Source organism: Sorex araneus, chromosome 1 (genome assembly GCF_027595985.1).
Source record: "Sorex araneus isolate mSorAra2 chromosome 1, mSorAra2.pri, whole genome shotgun sequence".
Lineage (NCBI taxonomy): Eukaryota > Metazoa > Chordata > Mammalia > Eulipotyphla > Soricidae > Sorex > Sorex araneus.
Genome location: NC_073302.1, coordinates 78,578,258 through 78,595,127, shown reverse-complemented (window position 1 = coordinate 78,595,127; position 16,870 = coordinate 78,578,258). Strand labels below are relative to the sequence as shown.

Sequence of the window (16,870 nt, the reverse complement as noted above, 5' to 3'; positions counted from 1 at the left end):
TTATCTTTATGAGATATATACATCAAAATAGTATGCTATATAATTCTTTTAACAGAATAAAGAATTCTATGGATATGATGATAAATTTAAATAGCCAGCTAGTCCTACCAACGAATCAAAATCACTTCTAGGAGAGCTTTGTAAACATGACTGCTCAGACATAATAAAAAATTAATTTATTAGTACACAAAAATCTATTACTAACCAGTTTCCAAAACACTCATTTTGGTCTTTTTTTCTTTTTATTTATTTATTTTTTTATTAAATCACCATGTGGAAAGTTACAAAGTTCTCAGGTTTATATGTCAGTTATACAATATTCAAACACCCATCCCTTCACCAGTGCCCATATTCCACCACCAGAAACCCCAGTATACCCCCCGCCCCCACCCCCTACCCCCTACTGTATAACTAATGAATTTCACTTCATTTTTTCTTTACCTTGATTACATTCCATAATTCAACACAAAACTCACTATAGTTGTTGGAGTTTCCAACCAAGAGAGACAGACCTACTACATTTGATAATTAGTTTTTCATTGCTGGAAATGAAGAGATATGTAGCCCCACGGCTACAAGTACATAACTCTCTCTCTCTCTCTCTTTTTTTTTCCTTTTTCCTTTTCCTTTTTTTTTTTTTCTTTTTCCTCCTCATCCCCCTTCCTGCGCCTCATAGTATGGCAAAACACTCATTTTGGACACAGTAATTCTTTCAAGTCAGAGGCTTTTTTGGACATAAGTAACCTACCTGAAAATGACTGCATAACTCTTTATTTTTAACTCAAAATATTGTCAATTTAGAAGACAAATATATACATATAAGCCACAAAACTTGTGCACAATTAAATTTATAATCAAAACAAATCTAATACACAAGCCATAACCATGCTGCAGGACCCTGCACTGGGCTGTTTCATTTTCAGTGACCTGGAGGGGGCGCAGTGAGACTCTTCCCCGCCCCAAGGGACCCACTCAGCTCTGGAAACTGAAAGCCTCCACAACTCAACTGGCACCACACTCACAGCCGCTCTCCACATGCCTGAACCGAGCCTCACCTACAAGTGAACGTGTTCCTTGACTGCCCAGCTGCATTCATGACCCCGCGACAACTCATACCTCACACCACATCTGATAGGGTTCAAAGTAGGAGGCAACTAATCTTAGAGGGAAATATTTCTTTTTTACAGATACATACATACATACATACATATATATGCATGCATGTTAGCACACAAGGCTCAACCTTTAATGTTAGTGATCTCTTATAGAAGGACTTAATGGTCCCTGGGTGAAATGCAACAATCTTCACACTCTTTCCTCTAAAGAAACCATTTTGGAGCATTTTCAGCGGTTTTTCATAACAAACATACATGAAGCCAATAAAAAGAACACATAAAATGTAAAAAGCTTCAGGATATGCCAATAGCTTTTATCAAAAGAAAATTACCACCGGCAGGAGAAAATGAATTCGGTAATTTTAGGTATCTAAATAGGAAAAAAAATCTAGAAAGTACCTGATAACTTGTGCTGAAACACATTTTCCATGATACGTTTAATTTCTAGTCTTTGTTCCAAGTTCTCATTGAGTAAGCCAAACTCCTGTACCACTCTGTCAATCGCATTGCCAATGGCATGTATCTGCGAGAGTGCTGGTGGGGGCAACGTAGTGAGTAACTCTTCTTCTTGTTTTTCCTTTTAAGATTAATGTTGAGATTAAAAATGATTCACAGTCTACCTTTTAACACTCACGGAGACAACAACTGTAGACGTTTCTGAAAAACTTTTTCTAGGCATCTCAGTTTTGTTAGTTGTTATATAATCACACATTTCTTTTCTTTTTTTTTAATTTTACTGAATCACTGTGAGATAGTTACGAGCTTTCATGTTTGGGTTACAATTACAAAATGATTAAACACTCATCCCTCCACCAGTGCACATTCCCCACCACCAATATCCCAGGTATAATCTTTTCCACCCTCCCCCTGCCTCCATGGCAGACAATATTCCCCATACTCTCTATACTTTTGGGCATTACGGCTTGCAACACAGACACTGAGAGGTCATCATGTTTGGTCCATTATCTACTTTCGGCACACATCTCCCATCCCAACTGATTCCTCCAGCCATCATTTTCTTAGTGATCCCTTCTCTACTCCATCTGCCTTATCCCCTCCGCTCATGAAGCAGGCTTCCAGCTATGGGGCAATCCTCCTGGCCCTTGTATCTACTGTCCTTGGGTGTCAGCCTCATGTGATGTTAGTCTATATTCCACAAATGAGTGCAGTCCTTTTATGTCTGTTCCTCTCTTTCTGAATCATTTCACTTAGCATGATACTCTCCATGTCTATCCATTTCATGGATAGACAAATTTCATGACTTCATCTCTCCTAACAGCTGTATAGTATTCCATTGTGTAGATGTACCAAAGTTTCTTTAACCAGTCATGTGTTCTAGCGCACTTGGGTTGTTTCCAGATTTTGGCTATTGTGAACAGTGCTGCAATAAACACATAGGTACAAATGTTATTTCTACTGTGCTTTTTTGCATCCTTGGAATATATTCCCAGAAATGGTATTGCAGGGTCATATGGAAGCTCAATTTCTAGTTTTTGAAGGACTGTCCATATTGTTTTCCAGAAAGGCTGGACCAGTTGGCATTCCCAACAACAGTGAAAGAGCGTCCCTTTTCCCCCACATCCACGCCAGCACTGGTTGCTTTTGTTCTTCACACATTTCTTTATAAACATAAAATGATCATATAGGAAAGGCAAAGATAAGAAAACGTAGTATTTAAGAGCAACGAGTGGCATTTAGATTATCTGCTTTATTCTTCTCTGCTTAAGAACCTAAAGCTAAGTCTTACTAGTGACTTCATTTTCCTAACACTGTCCTAAAGGAAATTTACAAAACTGCTCTGTAAAACAATCTGATCTGTATATCCTGGCTAAACAAAATTTATTAAGTGTTAGTAAAGTTATTAAAATCATAGTCTTAAGCAAAGAAAGTCACAGAGATTCTAAGTAACAGCACACATATCGGTTTGGGTTACATTAAAGTTACCTTCATGTTTTTCTTGTGCCTCTTCTCCTTGATATGCTTATGAGCAAATGCGACAGAATCAATGAAAACATCACAAAGTTTGCAGGTATACTTGGCTGTAGGGTAGTTTCGAGGTCGCTGTAATTTGAAGAGATTTAGAATAACATATGTAAATATGTTTTTAAAATGCGGGTCAACAAAAATTTGCCATAAAATTATTTTCCCTTTATTTAAAAATTACCAATGTCTAATTTTTGGTCTTTAGTGCCATCTTAGAAGTTATTATTTTTTCCTTTTGTTTTCACACTCCAAAGGCTTATTCCTGGCTCTGCAGTCAGAGATCACTTCTAGTGAGCTCAGGAGACCATATGTGGTGCCAGGGATTAAACAGGCTGGCCACATGCAAGGTAAGCTGTAATACTGCCGCATCTTCTAGTAGTCATTTTTATTGAAGCAATGCTATTAAATCCAATTTCCATTTTTAACCTCCAGTGCCTAAATATTAGGGGTCACCAAAGTATGATACCTAATTCATCAAAAGCACTTATTTATTAACTAGTTTAGACCACAACAAATATTTCAGCAAATGTTTTGTTTAGTGAACAAAATATACCCAAAGACATTACCCTCTTCAGCCTCTCGATGCAGTCCTTTTTCAGTCTCTCCTCGGCCTGCTGCAAGCCCAGAAGCTCCTTGGCCGACAGCACAGACTCATCGATCACGGGGCCCTCCAACTCTCCATCCTGCTCATTCTCCTCATTCCTAGTCCTCCGTGGCTTCCTAGGTCTGGACCTCTGCTTCTTGTTCTCTTAAATTAGGAAAAAGATATTGGCAATATTGAAAAAGTCATCTCCTGAATTAAAAAATTAGAACTTACATGCATATTAATAATACAATGATATCTCTATGTTGGCTGATAATAGAGAAAAACAAAAAACAAAAAAAAGGCAGCTCCCCCATGACTAAAATGCTTGAATATGTATCCAGAGTTTCATTTGAAGATAACTAAGCCATAAAAGTCAACTTATTAAAAAATGTAAAAGGAAGCCTACTTCAATCATACAATCTGATCTTCTATCTTCCTAATATATAAATGACCACATGAGCAACAGTGGAAGTTACCCTCTAAAGGCACAAATACCTGTACTTCTTATTCATCTAATAGATCATACTAAGTACTGTATACACACCTAACATATCCGGCACACCTAGAAATATACCTCTTCTAATGAAAATTACTCACATTTGATTTCTCATTTTTTAATAAGTGAAAATGTCAAAAAGGCAAATATGGCTAATGTACCTCCAGAGAACTTAAATACCAAATAGATTTTCATCTGAAAAGTTAAAAAAAAAACCACTGTTAGTTGTAAATTCAGCATCATATAGTTGCAAATTTAGCCTTCACACAATTAAATTTTCCTTATTCTTATTAAGAAGCCCATGCCAAAGTTCTATTTATTGAAAGTTTTGAAGATAAATTTGCCCACCTATAACTTTAGCCTGCACATTGACCATTTTTCAAAGGAAAAAAACAATCAGCAGTTGATGAATTTTCAACAAGACTAATTCATTTGATTTATATCAAACAAATTTATATTCTGCTGTTACAATTCTTATAACTAATAAATCCATTCTTTTTAAAACTTGAACTATTTAATCTATGAAACTACAAGTTGTGGGACTGAAATCTAAAGCTCTGATGACATCTATCAAGTTCTAAAAAGTTACTAGTATTTTAAATGGCATGCCAAAAATCAGTCATTGAGAACATCAATATATTGAACTGCCCTTGTGAATTATGTCTAGGTTGTTTTTTGTTTTCCCTTGCAGAGTGTACCCAAACCCTCACACATGCAGAGCAAGCTGTTTATTTTGGGCCACACCTGACAGCACTCAGAACTCACAACTGGCTATGTGCTCAGGGGAGAGTATGTGATAGCATGGATTAAACTGGGGTTGGTTCTGTGCAAGGCAAGTGCCTTTATTTTTAAAATACCTAGTGGAACTAGGTCAAGGTTTTAGAGGAACTTATTTTTGAGCCACAACCACCAGTGTTTGATGTTACTCCTGGTGGTGGTCATGGGACCAGGCAGTGCTGGGAACTGGAGCTGTGTCTCCTGCATGCAGAGTATGTGCTCAGCCCTCCCCTCTGTGTGTGTGTGTGTAGGCGCCGCGTGCGTGTGTAGGCGCGTGCGCTCTGCCCCTTGACCTTTCTCTCTAGCCCTTTGTTAGAACACTCATCTGTAAAGCAGTTACAAAGAACCTGAAAAGGGAAGTATGGGGCCTCTAACTCAAGGAAGTTATTACAAGAAACTAAAAGAAAACCACTATCCTTGAGGGTGACAAGTATAGGGGCTGAGAGAGTGTGTGCCTTACATAGCGACAGCCACAAGTTCAGATCCTCAATGTTCCCCACAAGTACCATTGCATGGAGCCTGGAGCTAGCTATGCTGTGATGCCCTGCACAAGTGAAGTTCAGCCATGCCACCAGCCACTTCACAAACCTCAGTGAGCACCAGAGCTAACTAAGTGTACCTACAAGCATCATAGCCATGTGTATGCAACCCCTGGTGAACTGTAGCATCAAAGGGAATGAGGGAAGGTGAGAAAAACAAATGCCACCAAACACTGTGTTAAAACTACCACAAAGATATGGTTAAGTTCTGCAAATCATCCTAACAATGAGTAGCAATGAAAAAAATGATCAAAATATTCATTTTTTTAAGAAATCAAAATGAACAAAACATTGAAAGTAGTCATTTGATCAGAAAATCGGGCTATCTTATTACCTGCATTTTCCTACTGGTAATTCTCACAATCTTTTAAGGCCAGTAGCCTTAGTCTGGGCTGGAGTGATAGCACAGCGGTAGTGTGTTCGCCTTTCGCGAGGCCGACCCGTGTTAGATTCTTCTGCCCCTCGGAGAGCCCGGCAAGCTACCAAGAGTATTGTGCCCGCATGGCAGACCCTGGCAAGCTACCCGTGGCATATTGGATATACCACAAACAGTAACAATAAGTCTCACAATGAGAGATGTTACTGGTGCCCGCTCAAACAAATCGGGGTGAGCAACAGGATGACAGTGACAGTAACAGCCTTAGTCTACACAAGTGATCCAAACTTTGGGATGAAGTCCTTTTTTGAACTTGAGATATGTACCTATTCTTTTGTAATTTGCTCATCAATATTACAAAACCCAAATAATTGTATCTGACTTCAGTGTCCCAGGCTGAGGTAGAAGTGTCTTGCTTAAGCAAAAAAAAAAAAAGTTAGTGACTCTAACATGACCCCATAGAAAAATACTATTTGCTCACCACAGTTAAGAAAGAAAACAGTGACTGAAATTCCTTTTTTTAAGTCCTCTCCATCACAAAATAACTATTTTTTCCATTTTTTTTTAGATTTACAAAATAACTACCTCTAAAGAACTATTTCATTTTCAGAAGACAGAGTATAACTAACTCCTTCCTGCGAGTGGCTGTGGAGACCCTGACAGTATGCTGACTACCACAGGGAATCACCAATAGTGAGTTTTTTTTTTACTACGGGACAGATTTGATGCCAACACTTTAAACCCATTGCCTTACAGATTCCTATAGTGAGCTTGTCATGGATGTTCTTATCCCCACTGGACACATGGGTCACAGGGCACATGACATATAAAGAGATCTGAAATAGATTAAAGTATAGATGAGATGAAACTCAACAGGTGAACAGTTGCCCTGAATATGTGAGGCCCAGTATTTGGTCTCTACCACTACAAAGGAACACGGATGATATTTTGAAATTCAGCACTCTTTTGGTGGGTGGTGGGGGTTATGGGCCATACCAATTGGTGCTCAGGGCTTACTCCTGGCAGTTCTTGGGGAAGCAGAGAATTATAAGCAGCACTGGAGATAGAAGTAGGGTTGTCTGTATAAAGAGCAAGCACCTTAACCCATATACTAGCTCTCTTGCCCTCAACCTTCTATTGAAAAATGTAAGCTCTGAAAAAAACTTACAAACATTTCTCACAGCATACCAATATACACCAGAAATGTCAGAATTTTACACACATCTTTTGAAATTTCTAGACTTACATGGCAAAATAAACCACAGTAAAGTAAAATCTCATCTGAAGAGAATGCTAGAAATTGGTGTAAAATTTCTGTAATTTAGATGAACACCTGGCTCATCCCAGGTTTTGTGTATGTGCTAAGTATGTCTATCTTTCAAGGTTTCCAACACGTTTATTTGTACATGACACATTATTTGTCACACAAAAACGAGTGTTTTCATTAATAGCATTATTCCAAAATCATTAAATTTTTAGTATAGAAATAGTGGGATTGGAAATGCAGAAATGAAAAGCAGAATTAAAAATAAAGCCATGTTAACATAATTTTCCTTACATCGCTCACAAAAAGCTCCCTTATAAGCTAATTCTGATTTAAGAAAAATTCAATTGTTTAAAACCCTTCTTACTGCCTACCAAGCACAGTGCAGCATTACTTTCAACCAAATTTTCTACAGTAAACAACATTATACCAGTACTATTTTCTTTATGAAGATTTTTAAAGTATAAGCTGGACAGTCCTTCACTTAGTGACTGAAATAAACACCAGAACTTCCTATAGAAAATACTTAGAATTGCTTCAACAGGAAGGCAGTAAAAATACATTTGTTGTTCAAAAGTACTTAATAACTAAAACAGCTGCTTTTGGGAAAAACAAAAATATTCAGAAGAGGTTTTTGGTCTATAAACAGTCCCTTTAAGTATCTGTATTGGGCCAGAGAGAGTAGGTAAAGGCACTTACTTGTGGGGCTGGAGTAATAGCACAGCGGGTAGGGCGTTTGCCTTGCAGGCGGCCGACCCGGGTTCGAATCCCAGCATCCCATATGGTCCCCCAAGCACCGCCAGGAGTAATTCCTGAGTGCATGAGCCAGGAGTGACCCCTGTGCATCGCCGGGTGTGACCAAAAAAGAAAAAAGAAAAAAAAAAGGCACTTACTTGCCTTGCACCCCACCAACTTGGGTTTACTCCCTGTCACTCCATAGGGTCCCTGGAGAACCACCTGGAGTGATTCCTGAATAGAGACAGGAGTAAGCCCTGAGCACTCCTGGGTGTGCTCCACCTTACCCCACCAGAAAAAAAGCATCAGTCTAGTGGCAAATCTTTTTATCTAAACTTCTTTACTGGTAACTAAAATGTTCATATGCAGCCTGGGGGGTACAAGGGTGTTTGCCTTGCATGTAGCCAACCCAGTTTATTCCCCAGCATATGGTCCTGTGAGCACCTCCAGGAGTGAACCCTGAGCACAGAGCCAGAAGTGCCACCCAGCACCACCAGGTGTGACCTTCTGCCCTCTCCACAAAGTTCACACCCCACCAATTACAGGAACATTTAAAAAATAAAATCCTTAAAACATACAGACTTTAAGACACACACACACACACACACACACAGTCCTCCAATGTTTAATATGTGTCCCAGAGTCCCTGACAGGCCCATACTTCTGTGCGGGGGGCCAGCACACACAGCTTTCCAGTCCCGCTTTCTTACTGTCTCCTGGGGGCACAGTGCTGCTTGTGTTTTCTACCTCTGAGACATCAGGACTAAGCATGGAATCAAGCACACTTTCGAATTCTTTCTCACTTAAAGATCTAGGGGGTTAAAGTTCTCTCTCTACTGAGTCTTTTTAACAGTGTTTCTCAATCTTTAATGGACTGCGGCCACCACAGCCTGACCAGCAGGCCTCCTCCATGGTGCTCATTCATGCAACTTCCACCTGCAGTCCCTGTGGAATATTCTGGGGCCCACAGCAGACCACAGGCTCCTAGTAAAACATGCAGCCTCATACCTTGCTCTGTTTCTATCTGATGTAAGGTATTTGCATTTTCTTTTTTCCTATTTTTAAAAGTACAGTATAGCACCTTTCCTGCTATTTAAATTAATAAACTTCTGCGTGACTTTTCCCTCATTGTTCTAAATGTCCAGGTCATAAATTAAAAACCCGGGTTACTTTCAAACTCTAGGACACGCCCCCCCCCCCCCCCCCCCAGGCCACATGAAGGAAAAGGGCTTCAGAGACCCAGAAGGAGCCAGGGCTGAGGAATAGAGGAATACATTTAAATTTAGAATACTTGTAACAAGTCAGCCAATTTGCAACTTTGTCTATATAGTCACCCAAAGCTCTTCTATCAAGAAGCTAGAAAGCCTGATCTTGTCCAGCATAATTTCCACTATAACACAAAATACTTCATTTTTCCTTCGAATTTATAATTTCATTAGTAATTATCCAGTAATTATTTCCTACTTATAGGAACTCTTCTATGAACAAAGTCCACACTGACATACTAAAATAACTCAAAAATATAGAAGCACCAAGTACCTAGAAAATTACACTTTGAAATAGACTTTGGTGGGGAGGTGGGGGGAGATATTAGGTCCACATCCAGTATTTTTAGGGTTGTTCTGTGTTCAGGTGTGACCCTCGGTGGTGTTTGGTGGTTCATATGCCTTACCAGGGATTTAATGAGAGTTGGCTGCAAGCAAGGCAAATGCCTGACCTCCTGTACAGTTTTGTGAGCTACAAACAAGAAAAGCTTTATCTGCATTTCTGAAAACATATATAATCCTCATGCAGTCTACATTGTTTTTACAATACTTTTTAGCTTTACATTGTCACTTTACATAATATGGACACATTCATTATTCAATTAAAAAATAGTAATTTAGCAAGTGTCTACACTCCACTCAGAAATTTTAATAGTCATCCCAGAATATAACCCTTTTTCTAAAAAACAGAACAACAATACAAATGTTTATCAAAGCAAAATGAGCGCTGTGGCAAAGTAAACCACTGAAAGGATCAATAGAATGAACATATTAAACAGAGACTGGAAAACTGAAATTACTTTCCTGAAAATAAAACCCATTTAGGTGAAAAAAGAAAAGATACAGCTGATTAGTCTAACACAAAGGTCTGAGTTGGAACACATTACCAGGGTTTCCTGCCTCCGCCTCCACCGTGCCTTCCAGGCTTACCAGGCCTTTATTAAACAGCCGTCGCACACCTCGGCTGCCTCTGCCGTCCTGCCACCTATAACTATCTTCGGTTTCTTGAAAAGTGTCTTTTCTTGATCGATTTGTAACAGGAGTCCTGGATCCAGGTTTAAATTCTCTCCAACCGTCTGAATTTCCGGTCAGTTCATCAGCCAGCCACCTCTTGCTCTGCTCCTTGTGGTTGTCATTTATCCAAGCAGGCGGACTATACATCGGGTTTTTAAATGCGTACGGATTGCTGGAAGCAGCATATGGTCCTTTTCTGGGGGCATTCCCATAGTTTCCTGGTATTACTTTTTTTCTGGGAAGGCTCTTTTCTACTTTATTGCTATGGCCTTTGCCATAATCATCCATTATTATATAATCTTGTTGAGGATGACCCCTTCTGAAATCCTCATCATCTATGCTCCCTCGGTCTTTAGCACGCTTCACAAAGTAAGGTCTTGCTGCATCTCCCATGGTCTTTCACTTCTATTTTCTCACTTCGCACCTGAAAGAATGTATTTTTGGTAAACATCGGACTACAGCAAGACATTTGAGTATAATAAAATATCCCCCATTCGCTGCCTAGATGCTGGAAAACCTGTGCACTACTTTCCCCGAGTTTCAATGGAGTTCCCATCACCTTCCAGCAACATGCACGCACACCGGCCGCGCGTTAGAGTTTCAGACTTCGGACTGACTACTCTCCGTGAGACGCGGTCGCGAGCCGACCCGCCGGGGCCGCGCCGGCGGCGCCCACGGCTCCGGGGGACCCTCCCGGGAGACAAAGGGCGCCGGGCGGCCGGGCTGCGGCGGAGATCCGCGGTGTCCCGAGTCGGGGGCCGGCCGGGGCCGCGCAGGACGCGGGCGGGTCCGGGCCCCACCCCGCCCGCCGCCCCATCGCCAGCGCCGAGAGCGCGCCGCCCAGCCCGCCGGACCTCAGTTTCCCCGCGGGGCCGGCCCGCCGCAGAAAGCGGGCAGCGAGCGGCTCCCCGCGGGCTCGGGTCTGGCCGCCCGGCCCGCCCGCCAGGGTCCGGTGCGGCTTGAGGACGCGGACCGGGAGCGCCATCCGCCTCCCGGGTCGCGGGGTCCTGCCGGACTCCAGCCCGGCCGGCGCCCGCGCCCGCCGCCGGGACCGCCGCAGGCCGGCGCGACCCCCGAGTGGGAGGCTCCGGGAGAGGCAGCGCGGGGACTCACCAGCTCCGCCGCGATCCCCGCTTCCGGTCCCGCCGGCCCTCTCCGTGTTTTCCTACCGCCCCACTTCCGGCGCTCGGCGCCTGCTCATTGTGCGCGGTCGCGAGCGGCGGCGCCCGCGCCTGAGCGCTCCCCCGCGCACGCCGGAAACGCGCGCCCGCCCCGCCCCGCCGTCAGCGCGCCCCGCCCATCTCCGCATCGCCACACCCACCCGCCGGCGCGACACGCCCCTTCCCCAACACATCACGCCTCCCCGCGAGCACGCCCCGCCCCCTCTCACTCACGCCCCGCCCCGCGCGCGAAGGCTCTCGCCCAGGACCCGCCCTCAGCCCCTCCTGCTTCCGCCTCCGGCCGACAGTGGGGTCTGGCCGTGGGCTCGGCTGCGGGTCCGGTCGCTCGCCCCGCTTGGCGGCCCGGCCCCCTCTGGCCTGGCAGCGGCTGGGCAGTGGGGTCCGGCCGTGGGGTCTGGAGGGCAGAGGCGCGCCCTGGCCGCTGGGCGGCCTCGGAGGCTCCCGGGTGGCAGGGCGGACTGGCTGGGCCCACGTCACCTGTCGCTCTCCGCGCTGTGTCCCGGGAGCAGCTCCGCTTTTCCCTAGGCTCGAAGATCGCTCTGCCTTTTATTAGAAAGGGGCGTTCTGAAGGCTCTGCCACCCCAGGGAGTGGCCAGAATGCTCCACTCGAGTTCTGAACCTTGAAGTGCAGCGCTGGAGTGAGCAGATTACTCCGTTTTCCTCTCTGCCCTTTGCACCCTGTTGGCCAGAGTATCTGTGCTATCCTATAGAGCTTACAGCAAGTGGCCAGAGCATGGATACAGAGGAAATATGTCTTAGTTTCTCTTTGTCTTTTTTTTAAATTAGTGAATCACCGTGAGGTACAGTTATATACTTAGATATTTTCGTGTTTGAGTTTCAGTCATATAATGATCGAGTACCCATCCCTCCACCAGTGCCCATTCTCCACCACCAATGATCCCAGGACCCTCCCACCACCCCCAACCCATTCCCTCCACCCCATCCTGCCTCTGTGGCAGGGCATTCCCCTTTGCTCATTGATCTTTTGGATTATTTTTGGGTTTCCATTTCACTGATTTCTGCTCTTAGTTTTATTATTTCCTTCCTTCTGCCTGGTTTAGACTTCTTTTGTTGGTAATTTTCTAAGGTCTTGAGCTGTGAGGTCGAGTTATTTATGTGGGTCCTTCCTTCTTGAGGAATGCTTGCAGAGCTATAAATTTTCCCCTTAACACGGCTTTAGCTGTGTCCCACTGGTTCTGGTAGTTTGTGTCTTCATTCTCATTTGTTTCCAGGTATGTTTTGATTTCTTCCTTGGTTTCCTCCCTGACCCACTCATTGTTAAACATTGAGTTGTTTAATTTCCAGGTGTTTGATTTAGTTCTCTGCGTCTGTGCATGATTAACTTCTATCTTCAGTGCATCATGATCTGAACAGATAGTTGACACAATTTCTATCTTCCTGATTCTATTGAGGTATGCTTTGTGGCCCAGCATGTGGTCTATTTTGGAAAATAGTTTCTCTGAGTCTTAAGAGTAAATTTAAAGCTGGGACTTCTTGGGGCAGGGCCTGCTGCAGGGAAGCGCAGCCCAGCATGGAGAGGAAGCAGGCTCCAGCACTGGCCTGGTCTCCAGAACAGTCTGGCACGGAGGAGAAGCAGGCTCCAGCCACCCAGCTTGGACTCCCAAACAGCCCACATGGAGAGGGAGCAGGCTCCAGGCACCCGGCCTGGTCTCAGAACAGCCTCACTAGGTGGGCTTGGGCCCCCATTTCCCCTACTGGGAAACTGTGGGTGTGGCTCAAGGTAGTTAGAGCAAGAGCAGAGTGGAGTCCTGGGGGAAGGCAGGTCATCTGTCTCGAGGCAGAGAGCGCTGACTTGGCTTCCTGCCTTTTCCCTAATACCTTGCAAGCAGCCAGGTTCATCTGCCAGCGTGAAGTGAAAGGCAAGTGGGTAGAGACTGGGGTAAGGTGTCTAAATTACATTCTGCTGCTTCTTAGTGCCTGCAGGTCAGTTATATTCACGGATTCTGTAAAGCACTATCTGCAAAATAAAATGTGGAAGAAAAGTACAATATTTTTTAAATGTTTGTATTTTTGTCTACTCCAATTTGATTGAGGTCAGGCAGGCCTGTCCCTTTAGGGCAGGGGTTGGAAGGTTTTTGTTTTTTGTTCCTGCTAAGGGCCATTTTGTGAGAAGCAGCATAGACACAGCTTGGTCACATCCACTCTATTTCACAGCCTTCCAAGGCCCTGGAGCTAACATTCTGAGTCTAGCTCTGCTTTAGGCCATGGTTTCACAACAGTTCATCACAAAGTACTTATTAACAAAGGCTGGGGAGATGGCTTATTAAAGGGTTGGAACACATGCTTAGGATGCAGTTACAAGTTCCATTCCTGAGCATTGTGCAGGGGTTCCATGTCCCTTCCCCAACACCAGTGGATGCAGATGAAAAACAAAACTAAATAAAAATAAACTGTTGCAGGTAGATGTGGGGAGACCCTATTAATGCATTTTAGGGAAATAGTAAAATGTAAGAGATTACCCAGCCTTGAAATCGTTCAAAGGCATGAATACCAAAGCGCTTTGAAATACGAATTCTGAGTTCTTTGAAGAAGAGAAATTGAAGCAACACTCAGATGCAGAAATCCAAGCCTCCACCCAGAGAAGGATGGACTCCTTCCTGAGTGCTACAGAAGCTACAGGAGAATCTATGAGAATATGAAGAGACATGAAGAATTCAAGGGATAAGATTATGAGAAGACCATCAATAGTGTAAGGAGTAGTTTATACCCTCAGTAAAAGGTTTACCCTGTGACAACACCGAGATTAACTTTTCTGTATTCAAAATTCCAGAAAAATAAACAAACATTTGAAGGAATTGTATAAAAGGCCCTCCTGAAAGCGATTTAGGGCTTGCTCTTCAAGCCGGCGTTTTCCTTTAAATACATAGCTCATTTGCTTATCTCTATCTTAGCTTTTCCCACTCTGGACAAGCCTTTGTCTCTTCTATTATTTTCCCTTCACATCTTTCTAATTTCATTCAGTAAAAACTATCTTGATGGGCTGGAGCTATAGTACAGTGGCTAGGGCATTTGCCTTGTACACTGCTGATATATGTTCTTTCCCCAGCTCCACATATGGTCCTCCAAGACAGCCAGGAATGATCCCTGAACACAGAGCCAGGAATAAGACCTGAGCATCGCTAGGAGTGGCTCCCAAAAAAACAAATAAAACTATTTTTGATTCTTTTCTGCAAGGGAAGGGGTTGGATCTGGAATGTCTGTGTGGCAGTTAGGACTATTTTTTTCTTTCCTGCAAAGACAATTCTTCACTCCAGCCTGAGTTCATAGCTCCCTGAGAAATGGGGTAACAGAGACCATCTCCCATGCCATGCAGAACAAGTGGACCTCAGGTGCAGCTTCACAGCTGTGGGGCTGGTGGAATGTCCTTACAGTGTAGGTGCTCAGCAGACATTATCAACCCAGACATTCTCCCCATGGTGGCCATGGTGGGTGGAGCAGAGAGGTGGGAGTATTCTTTTCTCAAGTCTACCTGCCTGACTCCCCACTTTATTGTGCAACAACCCCACCCCCCCAAACACACAAATTTACGGTCACATAAGTACTGATCATTGTCAGATACTGGAAAGGACTTGATAAACATTACCTCATTCAGTCCCTGCATCTCTACTAGAAAGCTATTCTCCTTATTTTAAATATAAAATTAAACAAAAATAGTTTTAAAAATTAAAATTAAAAAATTAAAAATGAAGAAGTGTTTGCAATGAACCAAGCGACAACCCTGGAATTCAAACCTTCTCCTTAATTATTACCCATGCTACAAGTGGTTTAAAGCACGATCATACAACTTTTGTACAATGCTTTGTGTAAGTGTTTTGGTTCTGATGTTACATGAGAAGCAAGCCAATAATCTTCTCAGCAATGGCAATGATCTTTTATGAGAGACTCTGAAGGGAGTGTGAAGTCACATGCTTGCATTTATTGTGGGGCAGCAGGATCACCACATCTAACTGAGTAGTTTCTGGCTTAGGAAAAGTTAGCCAACAGTTGTCTAGCGTTCAAGAGGAACTTTGGGATGGGCGAAATCATACAGCACATAGGGCACTTGCCTTGTATAATTCCTGACTCCTGGCATCTCATATGGTCCCCCAAGCCCACTAGGAGTAATCCCTGAGTGCAGAGCCAGGAGTAAGTCCTGAGCAATGCCGGGCATGACCCTCTCTTCAAAAGAAGAGAGACCATAGGTAATACATCATTTTAAACTTTAATTTTTTTTATTGAATTACCATGAGATACAGTTAAAAAGCTTTACTGATTGAGTTTCAATCATACAATGATTGAACACCCATCCCTCCACCAGTGTACTTTTCCCACCACCAATGTCCCCAGCATCCCTCTCACCATCCTCCTTTTTTGTTTTCTTTTGCCAAAGCTTAACTCCTATGTTAAATTTGCTCATAATAAGCTCATATTGAAGATAAAAGAGGTTGTCTGAAACAAAAGAAAAGAAACAATGTTGATTAAAAGAGTAATGATATGGGAAGAGTCAGAATTGCAGTTTTTGATGTTTATTTGCCCTTTTAATACTGTTACTTTTGGTTTTATACTGGTGTGTTGATCTAAATCCTGACCCTGTGAGTGCAGGGGTAAAATCAGGAGCATAAACAGGTAGCTAAGCAAGTACAATCAGGCAGGAGCTCTGAGTGACTGATTCTAGGGTCTGGGCAGAGATGAATAGACCATAAACCATAAAGTATTATTTATGGACAGAGGGACCCAAACCAACCTGCTATCTAGACAGAAAGGGGGATAGGACCACTTAAACGATTAGTAAATTAACAAATGTTTATATGGGAACTGGACTAGAACGATAGCACAGAGGGTAGGGCGTTTGCCTTGCACGCTGCTGACCCTGTTTCGATTCCTCTGTCCCTCTCAAAGAGCCTGGCAAGCTACTGAGAGTGTCCTGCCCGCATGGCAGAGCCTGGCCATGTACTCCACCATCTTCCCTTCTGTAGGGTCCATTATGGTGAAGTAACCAATGGAAAAATTCCATTCTTATGTCCTTCTTATCTCACAGTAAGCTATAATTGCCAGAAAAACTCCTGTAAACAGTGCTCTGAAATCCTATTCTGGTCTCATGCTTCATGCCAGTTTGCCTAGCTGCAGCCGATCTAGCAGTTAATATAAAGTCTCCTTGCCTTTTCACTTAAAGATGGTCTCCCTGTGATTAAGTGAACTCTTTTACATTAAAATGTACAGAGAAAGAGCTTTATGGGATGAGAATAAACTTTTCATGCAGGAGATCCGGTTTGATCCTGGCTCTACATGGTCTTTCAAGGACAATTGGAAGGGACTCCCAAACTCTAAACCAAGAGAGGCCTCTATAATGGGAATTCTTAACATTTAATTAAGAATTTGGCTTGTTTTTCCTTTGAACGTGAGCAGAAGAAATACAGTTTCACAGAATCATTGTGCAGTTACTTTATAATCCAGACCCATTTCCAGCAACTTAGGATTCTGGATCAAAGGGCATTCTAGATGGTTTCTTAAGAATAAAAAGAAAAAAGAAACAGGGGAA

The 16,870-nt window shown here is 43.1% G+C and overlaps 1 protein-coding gene across 4 annotated transcripts in view; it reads right to left on the bottom strand.

Moving 5' to 3' along the window:
• TUT7 (terminal uridylyl transferase 7) overlaps positions 1-11,395 on the bottom strand; it is a 67,645-nt gene extending 56,250 nt beyond the window's left edge. For 2 of the 4 annotated variants that reach the window (XM_055127185.1, XM_055127201.1), the window contains exons 1-5: positions 11,264-11,395; positions 10,024-10,574; positions 3,665-3,846; positions 3,060-3,176; positions 1,515-1,692 (exon numbers count right to left, since the gene is read on the bottom strand). In XM_055127185.1, coding sequence (XP_054983160.1) covers positions 1,515-1,692; positions 3,060-3,176; positions 3,665-3,846; positions 10,024-10,543 — 997 coding nt within the window. In that variant the 5' untranslated portion in view covers positions 10,544-10,574; positions 11,264-11,395. Of the gene's footprint in view, positions 1-1,514; positions 1,693-3,059; positions 3,177-3,664; positions 3,847-10,023; positions 10,575-10,709; positions 10,731-11,004; positions 11,143-11,263 lie in introns of those variants that run through there. The other 2 variants (XM_055127191.1, XM_055127197.1) reach the window with 2 other exon arrangements.
• Between the last annotated feature and the right edge of the window lie 5,475 nt (positions 11,396-16,870).